The sequence below is a fragment of the Bos mutus genome, chromosome 6 (assembly GCF_027580195.1).
Source record: "Bos mutus isolate GX-2022 chromosome 6, NWIPB_WYAK_1.1, whole genome shotgun sequence".
Lineage (NCBI taxonomy): Eukaryota > Metazoa > Chordata > Mammalia > Artiodactyla > Bovidae > Bos > Bos mutus.
Window position 1 is genome coordinate 60,880,911 of NC_091622.1, and position 18,682 is coordinate 60,899,592.

General features: G+C 36.6%; 1 protein-coding gene across 1 annotated transcript in view; it reads left to right on the forward strand.

The window, feature by feature from the left end:
* The window catches only part of SLC30A9 (solute carrier family 30 member 9), an 88,182-nt gene that overhangs the window by 40,351 nt on the left and 29,149 nt on the right, over nt 1-18,682 (forward strand). The window contains exons 8-11 of the mRNA XM_070372336.1: nt 1,993-2,060; nt 4,431-4,533; nt 15,561-15,616; nt 17,789-17,924. Coding sequence (XP_070228437.1) covers nt 1,993-2,060; nt 4,431-4,533; nt 15,561-15,616; nt 17,789-17,924 — 363 coding nt within the window. The remainder of the gene's footprint in view (nt 1-1,992; nt 2,061-4,430; nt 4,534-15,560; nt 15,617-17,788; nt 17,925-18,682) is intronic.

Genomic DNA, 18,682 nt, shown 5'->3' on the forward strand with positions numbered 1-18,682 from the left:
AGGCTCCTCCATCCCTGGGATTCTCCAGGCAAGAACACTGGAGTGGGCTGCCATTTCCTTCTCCAAGGCATGAAAATGAAAAGTGAAAGTGAAGTCGCTCAGTCATGTCTGACTTTTCGATATCCCGTGGACTGTGTAGCCTACCAGGCTCCTCCATCCATGGGATTTTCCAGGCAAGAGTACTGGAGTGGGCTGCCATTTCCTTCTCCAGGACCTTGTCGCTATTTCTGACCTAATTATTACCAACATATTTTCGCATTTCCTACAGCTCTCTCTCTCTCTCTCTCTCTTTTTGGCTGTGCCATGAGGCTTACATAATCTTAGTTCTCCAGGACTCCAGCAGTGGAAGAGCCCAGTCCTGACCACTGAACTGCCAGGGAATTCTCTCTTTCAGAGCGATTTGTGCTCAGTGAATCGTTTTTTCCTTACTATAACATTCTGTTATCGTTTTAAAATCTCATTTTCCTTCCCTATCTGTCTTGTTTACTCCATAAGTTTTCAAAACTTTCTTCTAAAGAAATCTTTTCATCTTCTTCCTTGAGTAGCATGTTTTCATTTTCTACTATTCCTATAACAATTTCATTTTTTCCCCCTGTACTAAGCAAACGATATGGTATATTCTCATTGTAGTAAAATGCACATACACTGGTTTTTGTTTATCAGTAAATGGCATAACTCAGAAATGTGGAACCATGGTCGGACTTTATAAATGAATCACTTTAAAGCTTGCAGCTCCCTCTTTTGTTCCGTTGTCCACAGGAACTTAGTAGGTGCTTTTTAAACCCTAACCTGCAGACCTGACTGCAAAGCATTATCAGAGTGCAAGATAAAAAGAAAAGCATTTTGTTCCCCTCATGCCACATCGGCCTTGTTTTTATCCTTTCTTCACACAAAACTTACTTCTGTCAGAATCTTTGAATGTGCTGTATACTCTGCCTAAAACATTCTTCCAGATTTTTCATGGTTGCTTCCTTCTCATCACTGAACTCCTTTCCCTTAGTATTCTAATCAAAATAGCCCTCCGTGTCATACCCCCAACTCTGTTCTATCAGTCTCTGTCTTAGTTTCTTTATTTATCACTCAGATATGACGGATTCATTCTCCCCTTCCTATGCTAGACCGTGAGATCTATGAAGGCAGGGACTCTCTTTTGTTTACTCTTGTGCTCCAGCATCTAGAACTGTGCCAGGTATGTAGTACTTGCCCAGTAAATATTTCTTGAATAAATTACATAAGGCAGAATACAGGACTTGCTTTAATAGAAAAGTAAAGTACAACCATAAATGTGGAGCAGTGTGAGTATTCTCTGGGGGATCAAGGAAGGCTTTACATAGAAGGGTAACCCTTGGCCAGATATGAAAGAAGATGAGTAAAGCTTAGAGAGATTATAGTGACATATGATAGCATTCCCGGGAGAGGAAAGAGCAGGAAAAGAAACACAGAAAGTATAAATTCAAAGAGTAGCCAAAGAATATTTAACTGAAGAAAAATATTCTCCTTGAATATGTTCTCTACTTGTTTGATTTCCTTTTGTTTTGTTCAGTTTTGGAATTAAACACAGTGTTATTTGAGGGCTTCAGTCTTTAGAGAATAGTCAGGAGTTAAATGAGGGGCAACAGACTTACTGGCTTTGGCTGTTCTTGTTTTAAAATTTAAGAAGTTGCTCAAGAAATGGAAAATTTTAGGTTATTTCAGTTCAGTATATTTTTATCACTTTATTTCTGTTTTTTAATGTAAACAACTCAGAATTTTTCTGGGAGTAGATAGGAAATGAATTACAAGGAAATAAACAACATTCTGGACATGCACTTTCAATTTCCATTTTCCCACAATTTAAATAGGAAAGTCTAGAGAAAAAGAATTAAGTAAATCTAGTTGTGAAGAGGCATTGATAGGGGAGATATTTTCTGGTGTGTCAGAGTCACATATAATGGTCATTGTGCCTTTTGGAAAAATGTTTGAGATTTTTTTGTTTTTGTTTTGTTTTTATAGCCACGCTCTAGAACGGCATCAATTTTTTTAAAGGGGCCAGGGAAAGTGGTGATGGTTGCCATTTGCATGTAAGTACTGAAAAATAAACCTTTAAAAATAAATTACATTGTTTTTAATGTATATATATGAATATAAATTTATTACTTGGTATCTAGATAAAGATAAAAGCGCTGTATGAAAATTTTTCTTCTATTTTCATTGGTGTTTATAGAAATCTTTTTTAAAAAGTTGAGTTGGCCGAAGTTACATTTAGAGTAAACCAACCTGCATTATGACTACTGAAGAGAATCTGCCCTCTTTATTTTTCTGCCATTTAACCCGGTAGAACATAACTGATGCTTTTGCCTCTTTCTTTTCTCCTCTGTCTTCTTGGTCTCTATTATGTTGCCTACCTTTTAATCTATTGTACTGAGTAATCTATTTTAGGATATTTATTTAAGAGCATTAATTCGTAGTTCATTAGTTTGTGCTTTTATTTCTCAAATACATATACTACACGTGTCAGGAATTTTGATGTGGTCTGGAAACATGAAGGTAAAATACGTAATTCTTATCTTCAAGGACTGGAGGGGCACTAGACTAAGAGTCATTTATAATAATACAACACAGATAGTGGCAATAGGGGTGGAGAGACATGGTTAGGTTCAAAAAGAATTTAGGAGGACTGACTAGTGATGGTGCCCAGGTTTCTGACTTGGACAATTGGATAGATACTGTACTATCGCTGAGAAAAAGGGAACACTGGAAGGAAGAGTCAGGGTGGGAGCAAAGAAAATAATGGGTTCCTTTTTGAGTCTGAGGTATTTATAGGGCACCCAAGTAGAGCTGGTCAACAGAAATAATTGTTTTTGTCAATAAAGTGGGATTAGCAGCTAAAGCTTTTTATATTGGAGGAATGTGATGCAGGGTATGTAAATTGCTTAGCATAGTTTCTGTTATATAATACGGTTGTTATATAATATTATATATTAATATATAATATATATTATATATAATATATATTATTATATAATATACTTAGTGTTTATATTATATATACTGTTATATAATACACTTGATGGTTATTATTGTTAATATATATTGGTTTGAAGCTCAGGAAGGAGACCTGAATTAAGAGATAAAGACTAGAGAGTTATTAGGATATAGGAATAATTAAAGTCATAGGAATAGTTAAGATCACCTGGAGAATGTATATGTATATACATTATAATCTATGAGGAAGGAAAAGCACTCCTGAATAAGCCTTGAAGAATGCTCACATTTAAGAAATTGGTAGAAGAAAAAAAAAAAGCCTGCAGAAGAGACTGAGAAACAGTAAAGAGAAAGGTGGGGAAAAAACCAGGAGTCTGGTAGAAATCAAAGAAGACAGTGTTTTAAGAAGATAGTGGCAAATACCTCTATAAGATTAAAGAAACTATTAAAAATGTTTTCAGGAATTTAATAGCAAGAAACAGTATATTGTTAAGAACAATCTTATGAGGTGTTGGTGGTGAAGCCATTGTTTAGGGATTGAAGACTGAATACAGAATGAGGAAAACTGAGACAGCAAGAGCAGACACAGTTCTTTGAAGAAATTATCTGAAGAGGAGAGGAGAAAAGGGTAGCTGGAAGGGGAAGTAAGGCTCCTCATTTATTTTTATTTATTTACTTAAAAATTATTTATTTGGCTGCACTGGATCTTAGTTGCAGCAGTGGGATCTTTTAGGCGCAGCATGCAAACTCTTAGTTGCTGCATATAGGATTCTCTGACCAGGGGTCAAACCCAGGTCTCCTGCATTGGGAGTGCAGAGTCTCAGCCACTGGACCACCGGGAAGCCCCTTGCCCCCGTTTCCTCATTTATAAAATGAGGATGTTATTACTTATTAATATTTGTATAATAGTTATAGTAAAACATAATAAGTGACTAAGTACAGTGTCTGAGATAAATTATACTAGTTATTACTGTCCGAATCTGAGCACAACTAGCTTCCTCAGGAGATAATCATGTTTATTTTAGCATGTATGATCTTCTAGTATGACCCAGACTACTTGGTCTAGCTTTGTTTTCACCTCGAGCATCTGCCTAATTAAACAACCTGATCTTCACCAGTGTCGTGTCTTTGACAGTGACCTGCTGAACTACATCACGTGCTGATCTTCTTTCACCTACCTAAGACACAGTTTCCTTTCTGATTCCGTTTTGTCCAAATGTAGAACACCCTCTTTTCTCATCAGTTCTTAAGTAATTTGTTTGCACATATCATGCCTCTTTCATTTAAATATTTAGTGAAACGATAATCTATATTCTTCAAATTTGTATTCTCTTGCCTAAAGTGTAATAAACTAGAAATCTGTTTTATTTTGAACAAAATCGTGTGTGTGTGTATGTGTATAAATAAGCTTTTGGTGGGAATTTTTATCTAAACCTATGCTAAATTATCTTTTCTTTCTCTCCTAGCAATGGATTAAACTGCTTCTTCAAATTTCTTGCTTGGATTTATACGGGTTCAGCAAGCATGTTTTCAGAAGCGATACACTCTTTATCTGATACTTGTAACCAGGTGAGGGGTAAAAGCTTTCTTACTAATTTAAAGTAATATTTTTTGAGATTTTAGTCTAAAAGTTGACATTTTAAAAACTGAATGATTCCTACAGTTGGGTTGTAAAAGAAAATGGAAGGTGTTTTACTTTTGAATGATGACATACAAAGAATTATGATCATAGTATTTGAAAGCTGATTGTTATGCTTTAAAAGCTTTTAACAATGAAGTATAAGATTATCAGATACTAGGTATTTGGGCAGAGGCTTTTTCAAAAGTGATTCTTACATTAAATAGAAATTTGATTTAAGAATATTAGTTCTTATAACTATAAGAGCCAGTGGATTTGTTTGAATAAATATATAAAATAGTCATATGTGATTGATGAATTAAAATGATTTTCACAATAAACTAGTATTGTGATTTTTTCCTTGAATTTACAAATGGAGAATAATTTTTATAAAATTAAAATACCTTCTTGCTGCTGCTAAGTCGCTTCAGTCGTGTCTGACTCTCTGCGACCCCATAGACAGCAGCCCACCAGGCTCCGCTGTCTCTGGGATTCTCCAGGCAAGAACACTGGAGTGGGTTGCCATTTCCTTCTCCAATGCATGAAAGTGAAAAGTGAAAGTGAAGTCGCTCAGTCGTGTCCGAGTCTTTGAGACCCCATGGACTATAGCCTACCAGGCTCCTCCGTCCAGACTCCCTTTAATTCAAATTTTGAATACTACAAATCTAAGCCTTTTTTTAAGAATACAACATTTCTACTTGTATATCATTTCACATTTTAAAAAAGTGGCCTATTAAAGAAAACCTTTTTAGTTTTTATTTGTTTATCCTCCTATTATATAAGAATGATTTGGGAGAACTTATAACAAAAGACACAGGTACGTACAGTAAGAATATTTAAGACAAAGTTAAAAATAATAATGGTAAGGAGCAGGGAGACCAATTTTAATAAAAATTAAATCTAAGAACTCATGTAAACTCACTGTCAGATTAAACCTTTTGTAAAAGTAAAGAAAAAGGTAGGGACTTCCCTGGTGGTCCAGTGGCTAAGACTCCACGCTCCCAATGCATGGGGCTCAGGTTCAATCCCTGGTCAGGAAACTAGATCCCGCTTGCCACAACTAAGAGTTGTCATACCACAGCTAAAGATCCCACATGCTGCAGAGAAGATCAAAGATCCCACGAGTGGCACCTAAGACCTGGTGCAGCCAAATAAATAAATATTTAAACAACTTTTTTTAAAGATAAGGAAAAAGTACAGACACTTGCTATTAGTACTAACAATCATTTTCTTAAATTTTTATACTCAGTAATTACTTAATAACTACTATTTATATAATATTTTGCCTGTTGAGTGGGGGAGAGGTGGGTGAGAGAGAAATACATAACACACAGTAGCTATTTTGTTTTAAGTTTATGTGAACATGAGAAAATTAAAATGTAAAAATAGTGCATATTATTAATTTTAGTTGTTACTTAAAACACTGAAGACAATTTTAAAGTGTCCATACTCTGATATACTATTGAGGGTTTAAAAGCAGGTGGTAGGGGGACTTGCACTGCAGTCCAGTGGTTAAAACTCCATGCTTTCGCTGCAGGGGGCGTGGATTTGATCCCTGGTTGGGGAACCAAGATGCCGCATGCCACGTGCCACAGCCAATAGATAAATAAAAGCATATGGTAGATAGCTATGTATTAATCTGGAATAATAACCATATGACTGAAAAATCAAGTTGCAAAACATATGTACATAATGTAATGTTTCTAGCCATGGGGACTAGACTCACAGTCTTTTGCTATAAACAGCTGAAAAACTATGCAAAGTATATTTAACAGTATTTTCAAACATTGGACATTAATAGTGCCAAGACTGTGATCCTTGAGGAAGGGGAACAGGTGAATTAAATTATGATCACTCTGATTTTTTTGCTTGGAGGCACTTTTGGGATAGTGGAGCAGGGTGGGTTACCATCATTGAGTTGAGAAGGTAGAAATTAGGGTTCAGTGAGTCTGAGGTGGCTAGAAATTACAAGGCAGATTACACAGAGGAGGGAGCTATGCAGACAAAAAGCTACAGAAGTCTACATAGGGTTTTCCTTGAGTTGAATCTTTGCTGAGGTTTTGTTACGCATGAGTCGGGTAAAGCACCATGAGACTAGGCAAAGAACCAGCAGGGAACATTAACCTGAGTAATCCCTAGAGTTCAGAAAGGGCTTGGATTAAGTTCTGACTTTCTAAGGTTGAAAGTCCTGACGGATTACCCAGGCTTAGACTTTGGTAGTAGGGCTAAATTATCTTAGTTGTTAAATTTTAGAACCTTTCTGACAAAACTCTAGAGCATCATACTGATTTGCAAGTAACTTAATTACCTGCCAGAACAAAGCCCTACGCTTATTAAAAGTAAGACAACAAATTCTAGACATGCAGTATAACGTTCATGGTGTCCATACCTAATTTGAAAAATTTGTATTAGACAACCAGGAAGCAGAAAATTTGACATTCAACGAGGAGAAAAATTAGTCAATAGAAACAGACTCAATTGACATACGATAGAATTAGCAGACAAGGATAAATGGCTATTAAAGATGCATTCATATTATGTATCAAAAGAAAATATGAATATAATGAGAAGAGAAATGGAAGATAGAAAGACGAACCAAATGGAAATTTTAGAGCTGAAAAATATCTTATATGAAAAATCCAATGTATAGAATTAAGAGCAGATTAGACTTTGGAAAGCATGATCATTAAACTCAAGTAAACATACGACTGTAGAAAGCATTCATACTAACACTAGAGTGAAAAAAGACTAAAAAAAGAAAATGAAGGGAGCCTTAGACATATGGGACGTTATCAAGAGAATTACATCAAACATGTAAGGAAGAAACAATAACCAGTAGTACAAAGATTTTCAGATATAGAGGAGAAGGAAACACTTTTCATTTCCTCTAATCAGGCTAGTGCATCACCGACTTGATGGACATGAATTTGAGTGAACTCCGGGAGATGGTGATGGACAGGGAGGCCTGGCGTGCTGTGATTCATGGGGTCGCAAAGAGTCAGACACGACTGAACAACTGAACTGAACTGAACCCTGATTGTTGTTTAATTGCTAAATTGTATCTGACTCTTTTGCAACCCCAAGGACTGTAGCCTGCCAAAATCCTCTGGGATTTTCCAGGCAAGAATACTGGAATGGGTTGCCATTACCTTCTGAAGGAGATGTTCCCGACCCATGGTCCAATCTCCTACATTGGCAGGTGAATTCTTTACCACTCAGTCACTATGGAAGAGCACCTTAACCCTGATCTAAAATCTTAGATACTGCAAGAAAAAAATATGGACCTATATCTCTCATTAACATAGATGTAGATATCCTTTCAGTTCAGTTTAGTCGCTCAGTCGTGTCTGACTCTTTGCAACCCCATGAACCACAGCACACCAGGCCTCCCTGTCCATCAACAACTTCCGGAGTCCACCCAAACCCATGTCCATTGTGTCAGTGATGCCATCCAACCATCTCATCCTCTGTCGTCCCCTTTTCCTCCTGCCCTCAATCTTTCCCAGCATCAGGGTCTTTTCCAATAAGTCAGCTCTCTGCATTAGATGGCCAAAGTATTGGAGTTTCGGCTTCAACATCAGGCCCTCCAGTGAACACCCAGGACTGATCTCCTTCAGAATGGACTGGTTGGATCTCCTTGCAGTCCAAGGGACTCTCGAGTCTTCTCCAACACCACAGTTCAAAAGCATCAATTCTTCGGTGCTCAGCCTTCTGTATGGTCCAACTCTCACATCCATACATGACCACTGGAAAAACTATAGCCTTGACTAGATGGACCTTTGTTGGCAAAGTAATGTCTCTGCTTTTGAAAATGCTATCTAGGTTGGTCATAACTTTCCTTCCAAGGAGTAAGCGCTTTTTAATTTCATGGCTGCAGTCACCATCTGCAGTGATTTTGGAGCCCCCAAAAATAAAGTCAGCCACAATTCCCATTTATTTGCGATCAAGTGATGGGACCAGATGCCATGATCTTAGTTTTCTGAATGTTGAGCTTTAAGCCAACTTTTTCACTCTCCACTTTGACTTTCATCAAGAGGCTCTTTAGTTCTTCTTCACTTTCTGCCATAAGGGTAGTGTCATCTGCATATCTGAGGTTATTGATATTTCTCTCGGCAATCTCGATACCAGCTTGTGCTTTCTCCAGCCCAGCATTTCTCATGATGTACTCTGCATAGAAGTTAAATAAACAGGGTGACAATATACAGCCTTGATGTACTCCTTTTCCTATTTGGACCCAGTCTGTTGTTCCATGTCCAGTTCTAACTGTTGCTTCCTGACCTGCATATAGGTTTCTCAAGAGGCACATCAGGTGGTCTGGTATCCCATCTCTTTCAGAATTTTCCACAGTTTATTGTGATCCACACAGTCAAAGGCTTTGGCATAATCAATAAAGCAAAAATAGATGTTTTTCTGGAACTCTCTTGCTTTTCCAATGATCCAACGGATGTAATGTTGAAGAAGCTGAACGGTTCTATGAGGACCTAAAAGACCTTCTAGAACTAACACCCAAAAAAGATGTCCTTTTCGTTATAGGGGACTGGAATGCAAAAGTAGGAAGTCAAGAAACACCTGGAGTAACAGGCAAATTTGGCCTTGGAGTACAGAATGAAGCAGGGCAAAGGCTAACAGAGTTCTGCCAAGAGAACGCACTGGTCATAGCAAACACCCTCTTCCAACAACACAAGAGAAGACTCTACACATAGACATCACCAGATGGTCAACACCGAAATCAGATTTATTATATCCTTTGCAGCCAAAGATGGAGAAGCTCTATACAGTCTGCAAAAACAAGACTGGGAGTGGACTATGGTTCAGATCATGAACTCCTTATTGCCAAATTCAGACTTAAATTGAAGAAAGTGGGGAAAACCACTGGACCATTCAGGTATGACCTAAATCAAATCCCTTATGACTATACAGTGGAAGTGAGAAATAGATTTTAGGGACTAGATCTGATAAACAGAGTGCCTGATGAACTATGGATGGAGGTTCATGACATTGTACAGGAGATAGGGAGCAAGACCATCCCCACGAAAAAGAAATGCAAAAAAGCAAAATGGCTGTCTGAGGAGGCCTTACAAATAGCTGTGGAAAGGAGAGAAGCAAAAGCAAAGGAGAAAAGGAAAGATACAGCCGTTTGAATGCAGAGTTCCAAAGAATAGCAAGGAGAGATAAGAAAGCCTTCCTCAGCAATCAATGCAAAGAAATGGAAGAAAACAATAGAATGGGAAAGACTAGAGATCTCTTCAAGAAAATTAGAGATACTAAGGGAACACTTCATGCAAAGATGGGCTTGATAAAGGACAGAAATGGTATGGACCTAAGAGAAGCAGAAGATATTAAGAAAAGGTAGCAGGAATACACAGAACTGTACAAGAAAGATCTTCACGACCCAGATAATCACTAAGGTGTAATCATTCACACTCATCTAGAGCCGGACATCCTGGAATGTGAAGTCAGGTGGGCCTTAGTAGGCGTGACTATGAACAAAGCTAGTGGAAGTGATGGAATTCCAGTTGAGCTGTTTCAGATCCTAAAAGATGATGCTGTGAAAGTGCTGCACTCAATATATCACCAAATTTGGAGAAGTCAGCAGTGGCCACAGGATGGAAAAGGTCAGTTTCATTCCAATCCCAAAAAGTAAGGCCAAAGAATGCTGAAACTATCACACAATTGCACTCATCTCACACGCTAGTAAAGTAATGCTCAAAATTCTCTAAGCCAGGCTTCAGCAATATGTGAACCGTGAACTTCCAGATGTTCAAGCTGGTTTTAGAAAAGGCAGAGGAACCAGAGATCAAATTGCCAACATCCACTGGATCATCGAAACAGCAAGATATCCTTTCAGTTCAGTTTAGTTCAGTTCAGTCTCTCGGTCGTGTCTGACTCTTTGCGACCCCATGAATCGCAGCACACCAGGCCTCCCTGTCCATCACCAACTCCCGGAGTTCACCCAGACTCACGTCCATCGAGTCGGTGATGCCATCCAGCCATCTCATCCTCTCTCGTCCCCTCCTCCTCCTGCCCCCAATCCCTCCCAGCATCACAGTCTTTTCCAATGAGTCAGCTCTTCGCATGAGGTGGCCAAAGTACTGGAGTTTCAGCTTTAGCATCATTCCCTCCAAAGAAATCCCAGGTCTGATCTTCAGAATGGACTGGTTGGATCTCCTTGCAGTCCAAGGGACTCTCAAGAGTCTTCTGCAACACTACAGTTCAAAAGCATCAATTCTTCGGCACTCAGCCTTCACAGTCCAACTCTCACATCCATACATGACCACAGGAAAAACCATAGCCTTGACTAGATGGACCTTTGTTGGCAAAGTAATGTCTCTGCTTTTGAATATGCTATCTAGGTTGGTCATAACTTTCCTTCCAAGGAGTAAGCGTCTTTTAATTTCATGGCTGCAGTCAGCATCTGCAGTGATTTTGGAGCCCCCCAAAATAAAGTCTGACACTGTTTCCACTGTCTCCCCATCTATTTCCCATGAAGTGATGGGACCAGATGCCATGATCTTCGTTTTCTGAATGTTGAGCTTTAAGCCAACTTTTTCAGTCTCCACTTTCACTTTCATCAAGAGGCTTTTGAGTTCCTCTTCATTTTCTGCCATAAGGGTAGTGTCATCTGCATATCTGAGGTTATTAATATTTCTCCCGGCAATCTTGATTCCAGCTTGTGCTTCTTCCAGCCCAGCGTTTCTCATGATGTACTCTGCATAGAAGTTAAATAAACAGGGTGACAATATACAGCCTTGACATACTCCTTTTCCTATTTGGAACCAGTCTGTTGTTCCTTGTCCAGTTCTAACTGTTGCTTCCTGACCTGCATACAAATTTCTCAAGAGGCAGATCAGGTGGTCTGGTATTCCCATCTCTTTCAGAATTTCCCACAGTTTATTGTGATCCACACAGTCAAAGGCTTTGGCATAGTCAATAAAGCAGAAATAGATGTTTTTCTGGAACTGTCTTGCTCTTTCCATGATCCAGTGGCTTTTGGCAGTTTGATCTCTGGTTCCTCTGCCTTTTCTAAAACCAGCTTGAACATCAGGAAGTTCATGTTCGTTTAGATATAATCAAATTGAATCTAGCAATATAGAAACATTATAATAGATCATGATCCAGTGAATATTCTAGGAATGCAAATTTAAATATTCAAAGTCAGTAGAAGATTAATATGCGAAAATCTATTGCATTTCTACTATCAACAAACAAATGGAGAATGAAATATTTAATAAATTCCCTTTGTAATATTAAATACTCAGTAAATTTAACAAAAGATGTGTAAGACTTTAACACTGAAAACTTAAAATATAACTGGAGGAAGTAAGACCTAAGGAAATGGATAAAGATACTATGATCATGGGTTGGATTACTGCATTAATATGTCTGATTTCCCTAAATTAATTTACAAATTTAATGTAATCCAGCAGACTTTTTTTTTTGTTAGAAATTGACAGACTGATTAAATTCTATAACTTATATGCAAATGTAAAGAACCTGGAATATTGAAAGCAATCTAAAAAAATTTTTGGAGGATTTTAAGACTTATTTCAGAGCACAATAATTAAGACAGTAGGGAATTCCCTGGTGGCTCAGACCATAAGAATCTGCCTGCAGTCAGGAGAGACAGGTTCCATCCCTTGGTGGAGAAGATTCCCTGGAGAAGGAAATGGCTACCCCCTCCAGAATTCTTGCCTGGAGATTTCAATGGGCAGAGGAGCCTTGTGGGCTATAGTCCATGGAATCGCAGAGTCGGACGTAACTGAAGAACTAACACTTTCAAGGTATTGGCTCAAGGACTGACAAATCAGGAGAACAGAGTAGAGGGTCCAACAGACAAAGGCACCAAAGCAGTTCAGTGAAGAAAAGAAACTCTTCAACAAATGGTATGGGAAAAATTGGATATTCACATGGATAAAAAACAAAGGACCTCGACTTATACAAATGCCTTCATGCCTCATACAAATTTAAGGTGGACCCAGAAGTACCAGCTAACTCTATGAAAATACTGGAAGAAAACCTAGGAGAATATCTTCTAGGCCTTTGGGTAAGCAGAGATTTCTTAAATAGGACACAGAAATAGGACCATAAAATAAGAAAAACTGCATCAGAATTAAATATTCTTACTAAGGACACTTTTAAGACAGTAAATAGGCAAGTTGCAGATAGGGAAAAAATATTGGTAAAGCTTATAATCTGACAAAAGACTGGTATCCAGGGTAAATAAGGAACTTCTATTTTGTTATTGTTGTTCAGTTGCTAAGTCACATGTGACTTTGTGACCCCACCGACTGTAGGACACCAGGCTTCCCTGTCCTTCACCAACTCCCGGAGTTGCTAACATTCATGTCCGTTGAGTCAGTGATGCTATTCAACCATCTCATCTGCTGCTGCCCTCTTCTTTTGCCTTTAATCTTTCCCGGTGTTAGGGTCTCTTCCAGTGAGTCAGCTCTTCGCATCAGGTGGCCAAAGTACTGAGCTATAACTCAGTATTAAAAAAGAAAATCTAAGTTTTTTTTAAAAGGCTGAAGATTTGAAAAGGTACTTCACAAAGATACATGAATGTAGTTGATGGACACAAGGAGGTGTTCAGCACTATTCATCATCAGGAAATGTATATTGACACCCAAACAGGGCCTCTCTACACATCCCCTATAATGATTAAAATTTAAAAGCCTGACAGTCAAATGTTGGGTTAAGATGTAGAGCACCCAAACCTTTTAGATATTGCTGATGGAGTGTAAAATGTTACAACCACTCTTAAATTAGTCAGTTTCTTGTAAACATGTGTCTATTGTTAGACTCAGCAATTCCCCTCTTAAATATTTAACCAAGAGAAGTGGGAACAAAAGTCCACAAAGACTTGTATAAGAATGTTTATAGCACTGTAAAGGTGCTGTAATGGACAAAAAATTGGAGTCAACACAAATGTTCATCAACAGTGGAATAAACAAATTGTGGTATATTCATACAATGGAATATTACCTAGCAATAAAAAGAAAAAATGAAATTCTTATCTGTAACAGCATATATGTATCTCCAACAGTATGTTAAACAAGAGATGGCAAATACAAAAGAGTAGTAATTGCATGATTCCATTTACATTAAATTCTAGAACTTTGACTTTAATCTTTGGAGAACAGTATTAGTGATATCTTATTTTTATAAGAATAAATATGGCCCATATTAAATTTATAGAACTTCTGATACCTCACGCTTCATTGCACAGCCAACCTGAACATTAAGTATTTTAAAAATGATTGAACACTTATTGACTATTTTGTAAACATTATAAACACAGACATATATAGTGTGAATCAATAATGAGTATTTTAATTTTAGTATACAAGTTTTAAAATTGTATGTTCTTAATTTACTCTCATTCTCTTAATTTATTGAAAAGCCATCATCTGTTTTAGGTAGTTTGACCCTCTTTTCCTTTGTAATCAAGTAGGAAAAAAAGTTGAAATATTCTTTGTTTTTAGGGTGGAATTTCCAATATCAAAACTTAAGTCTGGTATTTATGTGTTTTAGTAATTTTCAGGGTGGTATAATGTCCATATATTTAACAAAAGAAAATGTTTTCTATTAAATGCATGGTAACCTACAGAGAAACCTCAACTGTAAAGAATTTGGTTATCTTGAAAGTTTACCTATTTGATACCATACTGAAAATATGGAAAACCCCCAGCTTAGTCGAATAAAATTACATAGGATATTCACTCAGAGGCTTTGTGTTTTTATTAGATAAATAATTTTAATAAGGTAATCTTTTTCAGATTTCTAAATTTACATGAAATTAATAGAAAAGATACTTAGTGCAAACATAATACTGAGCAGTTCCAGTGAATCAGTCTTTTTTAACAAAAGATATGACCGAAAATATCAAATAAACAGAAATAAAGGAAGAAAAGATGAAGGCAAAGGAGGAAGGAAAGAAAGATGGTAACCAATATAAAAGACATTTTGCATTTTTATCATGCAAAATTTTGTCATTTTGTCATGACTTTTTTCCCCTAAAGAAATAAAATTTTTGTTGTAATTAGTCTTCCATCTTTATTTCTTCCTTCCACACTCCAGATAGTCACTGCTGTGTGTACATTGATATGTATACTTCACGCACATAGGTTTGGAGCTTGACTAAAAATGTAAATGTGTCATAGAATAGAATAGTCACTCAGTCATGTCCAATTCTTTGCAACCCCATATCTGTAGCCTGCCAGGCTCCTCTGCCTGTGAAATCTCCAGGCAAGAAAATAAGTGAGTAGCCATTCCCTTCTCCAGGAGATCTTCTTGACCCAAAGATGAAACCCAGGTCTCCTACATTGCAGGCAGATTCTTTACCTTCCAAGCCACCAGCAAAGCCCAAATGTATCATGTGTATACACGGTTTGTAGTCTTTAAATCTTTTATTTGTTCAGTTTATACAAGCTATTCTTCCTGTAAAAAAATTAGGTATTACAGGTTACCCTAATCCTACTTTTCTTCTCAGAGGTTAAATGTGAGTTCTTTCAGGCTTTTTCCTATGCTTTACATTATATGTTGTTTACAGAAGCTAAAAAACACAAGTTCTTTTGTATTATACATACCGTTTCTAAACTTGCTTTTTTCCCTTTCACTGAATGTTATGTCTTGGAGCTTTCACCATGTCAGCACAGAGAGCTGTATCCCAACTCTATTCTTTTACACTGAGGTAGAGGATGTTTATTATTTGGTTGTACCATGATTTATTTTGCCATTCCTTACTGAAGAAGGTTTAGGTTGCTCTCTTATTTCTCAGCTTTATAAGCAGTGTTTTTTAAACCCTTTCCTGGTCATCTTTATGTCTCGATGATAAGTACTAGAGAACAGAATTGCTGGGTTGTTGGACATACATGTGTTAAGTGTTTCTTTGCTGTTGTCAGGTTGTGCCCTCTAGATTGGCTTTACCTTATTATACTCCCTATCTTGCTAATGGTTATTTACTTTTTTTCTTCCATAGGCCTTACTAGCATTGGGCATCAGTAAGTCTGTTCAGACACCAGATCCTACTCATCCGTAAGGACTCTGTCTTTATTATGTTTTCATTTGTTTTGGCAGGAAGTCGTTGAATTACCGATATGTCCTGAAGTTTTATATACCTGCAGCTTTGTGTTAAAGAGTTGGTCCTTTCTTCTGCTGTAGTATCTAAAATGCAGGATTCAACTGCTTTGTCAAAGTAAAGTCAAGATCTAATTTGAAAATGGAGTTCAAATTATTTTTATTCTTTGTAATACAACATAAAAATCTTGTCCTCTTTGTATTTGATAATTAATAACAAAGCACATATTTTGATCTTGGAGTTGTTTTATTTGGTCAGAGGAAATACATATATTTCACATTTGGACTAATAGGCCACTCTTAAATTTTAGTGATAATTTTCTATTAAATTCATGCTTAATGTATTTTAATCCCCTTTTTGTCATTTGGAGATAGTATTGTTAATGTTTCAAAATGACTTATTTTTAAAAGAAATGTGCTCTTTAGCACATATTGTTTTGAATTATATTAGTTATTTGATACAAAGACTTGCTACTGCTTCTACTAATATAACCAGGTAAAATTTTTGGATTCTACATGTATTTTTTTCTTTTTTCAACAAGCTTCAGTAGTAGAATTTGAGCAATGAAATTTGCCTTAAGGCAAAAGAAGTACACTTTTATTTCTGTTTAGGAGTCTGCCTCTGTGCTTTATATATCTTGAAATCCAGGCACTCCTGTCTTCTTGTAAATAATAGCATATTTTGAATATCCTGTAACTGTCAGGAAGCCTTTATATACCAAAAATTTTAAAACAGGGTGAAATTGAAATTTTTTAGGTGTGTAGCTTTCATAAGATATTTTCAACAGTCTGCGTTAGTGCTGCCTGATAGAATTTTCTATAATAATAGGACTATTTATGTATATCTATTCAATATGCTAGTCACTAGCTACATGTGGCTGTTGAGCACTGGAAATGTGGCAGGTGCAATTGAAGAATTATGTTAAAATTTTATTTAGTTTTACTTAATTTACATTTAAATAGTCTTATGTAGCTAGTGACATATTGGATAGTGCAGATCTACATAATTAAAAATTTCAGTAAGAATATACACATTCCTTGAAAACACATAAAATGAAAGTAATGCTATTTACTTTAGATCTTAAATTATCTTAAATATATATAGTCTATCTATGTGGGAAAAACTTGAGAAGAATGTTAATTTTTCTAAATCAAGCTTATAGAAGACTGTCACATCTATAAACTGATAATTTCCTATGGTAAGCTTACATATTTGCAAAAGGAATTAAAAAAACAGTTTTAATTAAGATTCCAAGCAAGAGTACTGGAGTGGGTTACCATATCCTACTCTAGAGGATCTCCCCAACCCAGGAATTGAATCTGTGTCTCTTGCATCTCCTGTATGGACAGGCAGATCCTTTACCACTGCACCGCCTGGGAAGCCCTTTTAAGAACTCTTATTTAAAGTTGCATCTACTCTAGGGGTACCATGTTTGAATTTGGGGGTAAATTTCCCAGAAACTTTTGTATCAATGCGTGATTCTTTCCCTCTTACACTATCTCATATTTTTAAATTTATTACTCATTATTTTATCGGTACATACAGTAATACAAAGTAATGCACATGTTGACCAAACACTGTTAAAATATAATTGCAATTTAACAAAAAAATTATCAAAACACCCAGAAAACTGAAGCTCTTAGTCTTTTAATAATAGTAGTCAGTTACTGTGTGTTAAATTCTACAGAATCCACAAAAAGTATCTAGCATCAAATTATAGGTAATATAAATTATGTAAGACAGTATTTAATTAGAAACTTCATTACAAGGAAATTGAAATGTTACACTCTTCATTAAACATTTGAATACATTAAAAAAATAAATTTTATCTGTGTTTGTGGTATTTAAGAGTAAAGTCACTGTAGTAAATCAAAGCAAATTATAAGAAGGATTAGCAAAAACCTGAATTAAATCATATTCACTTTATTTTTATATAGTTTCAAAGATCTTGCAGTTTTTACCACTTTATATGTTATTTTCTGATTAAATTTGAGTTTGGCACTTACTTTTTACTTAACTATAAAATCATAACATCTTGATATTGTAAGAGGTTTTTCTTCATTGAACTATTAAACATATTTTGGGAGGAAATAATTTGTATTTCTTGTAAACTGTTTTTAATTTTTCAGGTATGGATTTTCAAATATGCGCTATATTGCTTCACTGATTAGTGGTGTTGGTATTTTCATGATGGGTGCAGGATTATCTTGGTACCATGGAATCATGGGATTGCTCAATCCTCAACCAATAGAATCTCTTCTATGGGTAATTTTCTCCTTCCTTCCCTCCTCAGTTTTAAAGTAATATGAAATAACAATTAAGTACAGTAGAATACCTTTGTTATATTAATGTTAATGATTGGGACTAAATATACCTTCTTGACGGTAATATAGGATTATATTACACATAAAAACACCTGTATGTGTTTTTTAGGATGTGACTGAACCTGACCTCTAGATCCATGTGATTCAATGATGTTGAGCAAGAGTATCTCTTTAGGTACAGTTGTTAAGCACTGCATCCTTGGCTAAAATTTTAGACAGTTCTATTAATTTCTGCTGTTACTAAAAGCAGAAAGGCCAGAAGACCTCTGTTCAGTTTTAGTACTAAGAATAATCTGTCAGTAGTTAAAATATCCATTCCCTTGTAACAGTCATATATTAGAATTTTTCTTAAAGCATCTTCTTTTCCCACATTCTGGTCGGAAGCCTACTTGGGAGAATGGGAGTGTGGTTCCCTTCTGTGTTTTTTCACCTCAGGGCCTGTACTCTTCTCTCCTGCTCCCTAGGCTGCGTCTGGCGGCACTGAAGGTAGAGATAGGGAGCAGAAAAGTACTGCTCTGCGGGTACCAGTGGGAGAAGGCAGTGGCACCCCACTCCAATACTCTTGCCTGGAAAATCCCATGGACGGAGGAGCATGGAAGGCTGCAGTCCATGGGGTCGCTGAGGTCAGACACGACTGAGCGACTTCACTTTCACTTTTCACTTTCATGCATTGGAGAAGGAAATGGCAACCCACTCCAG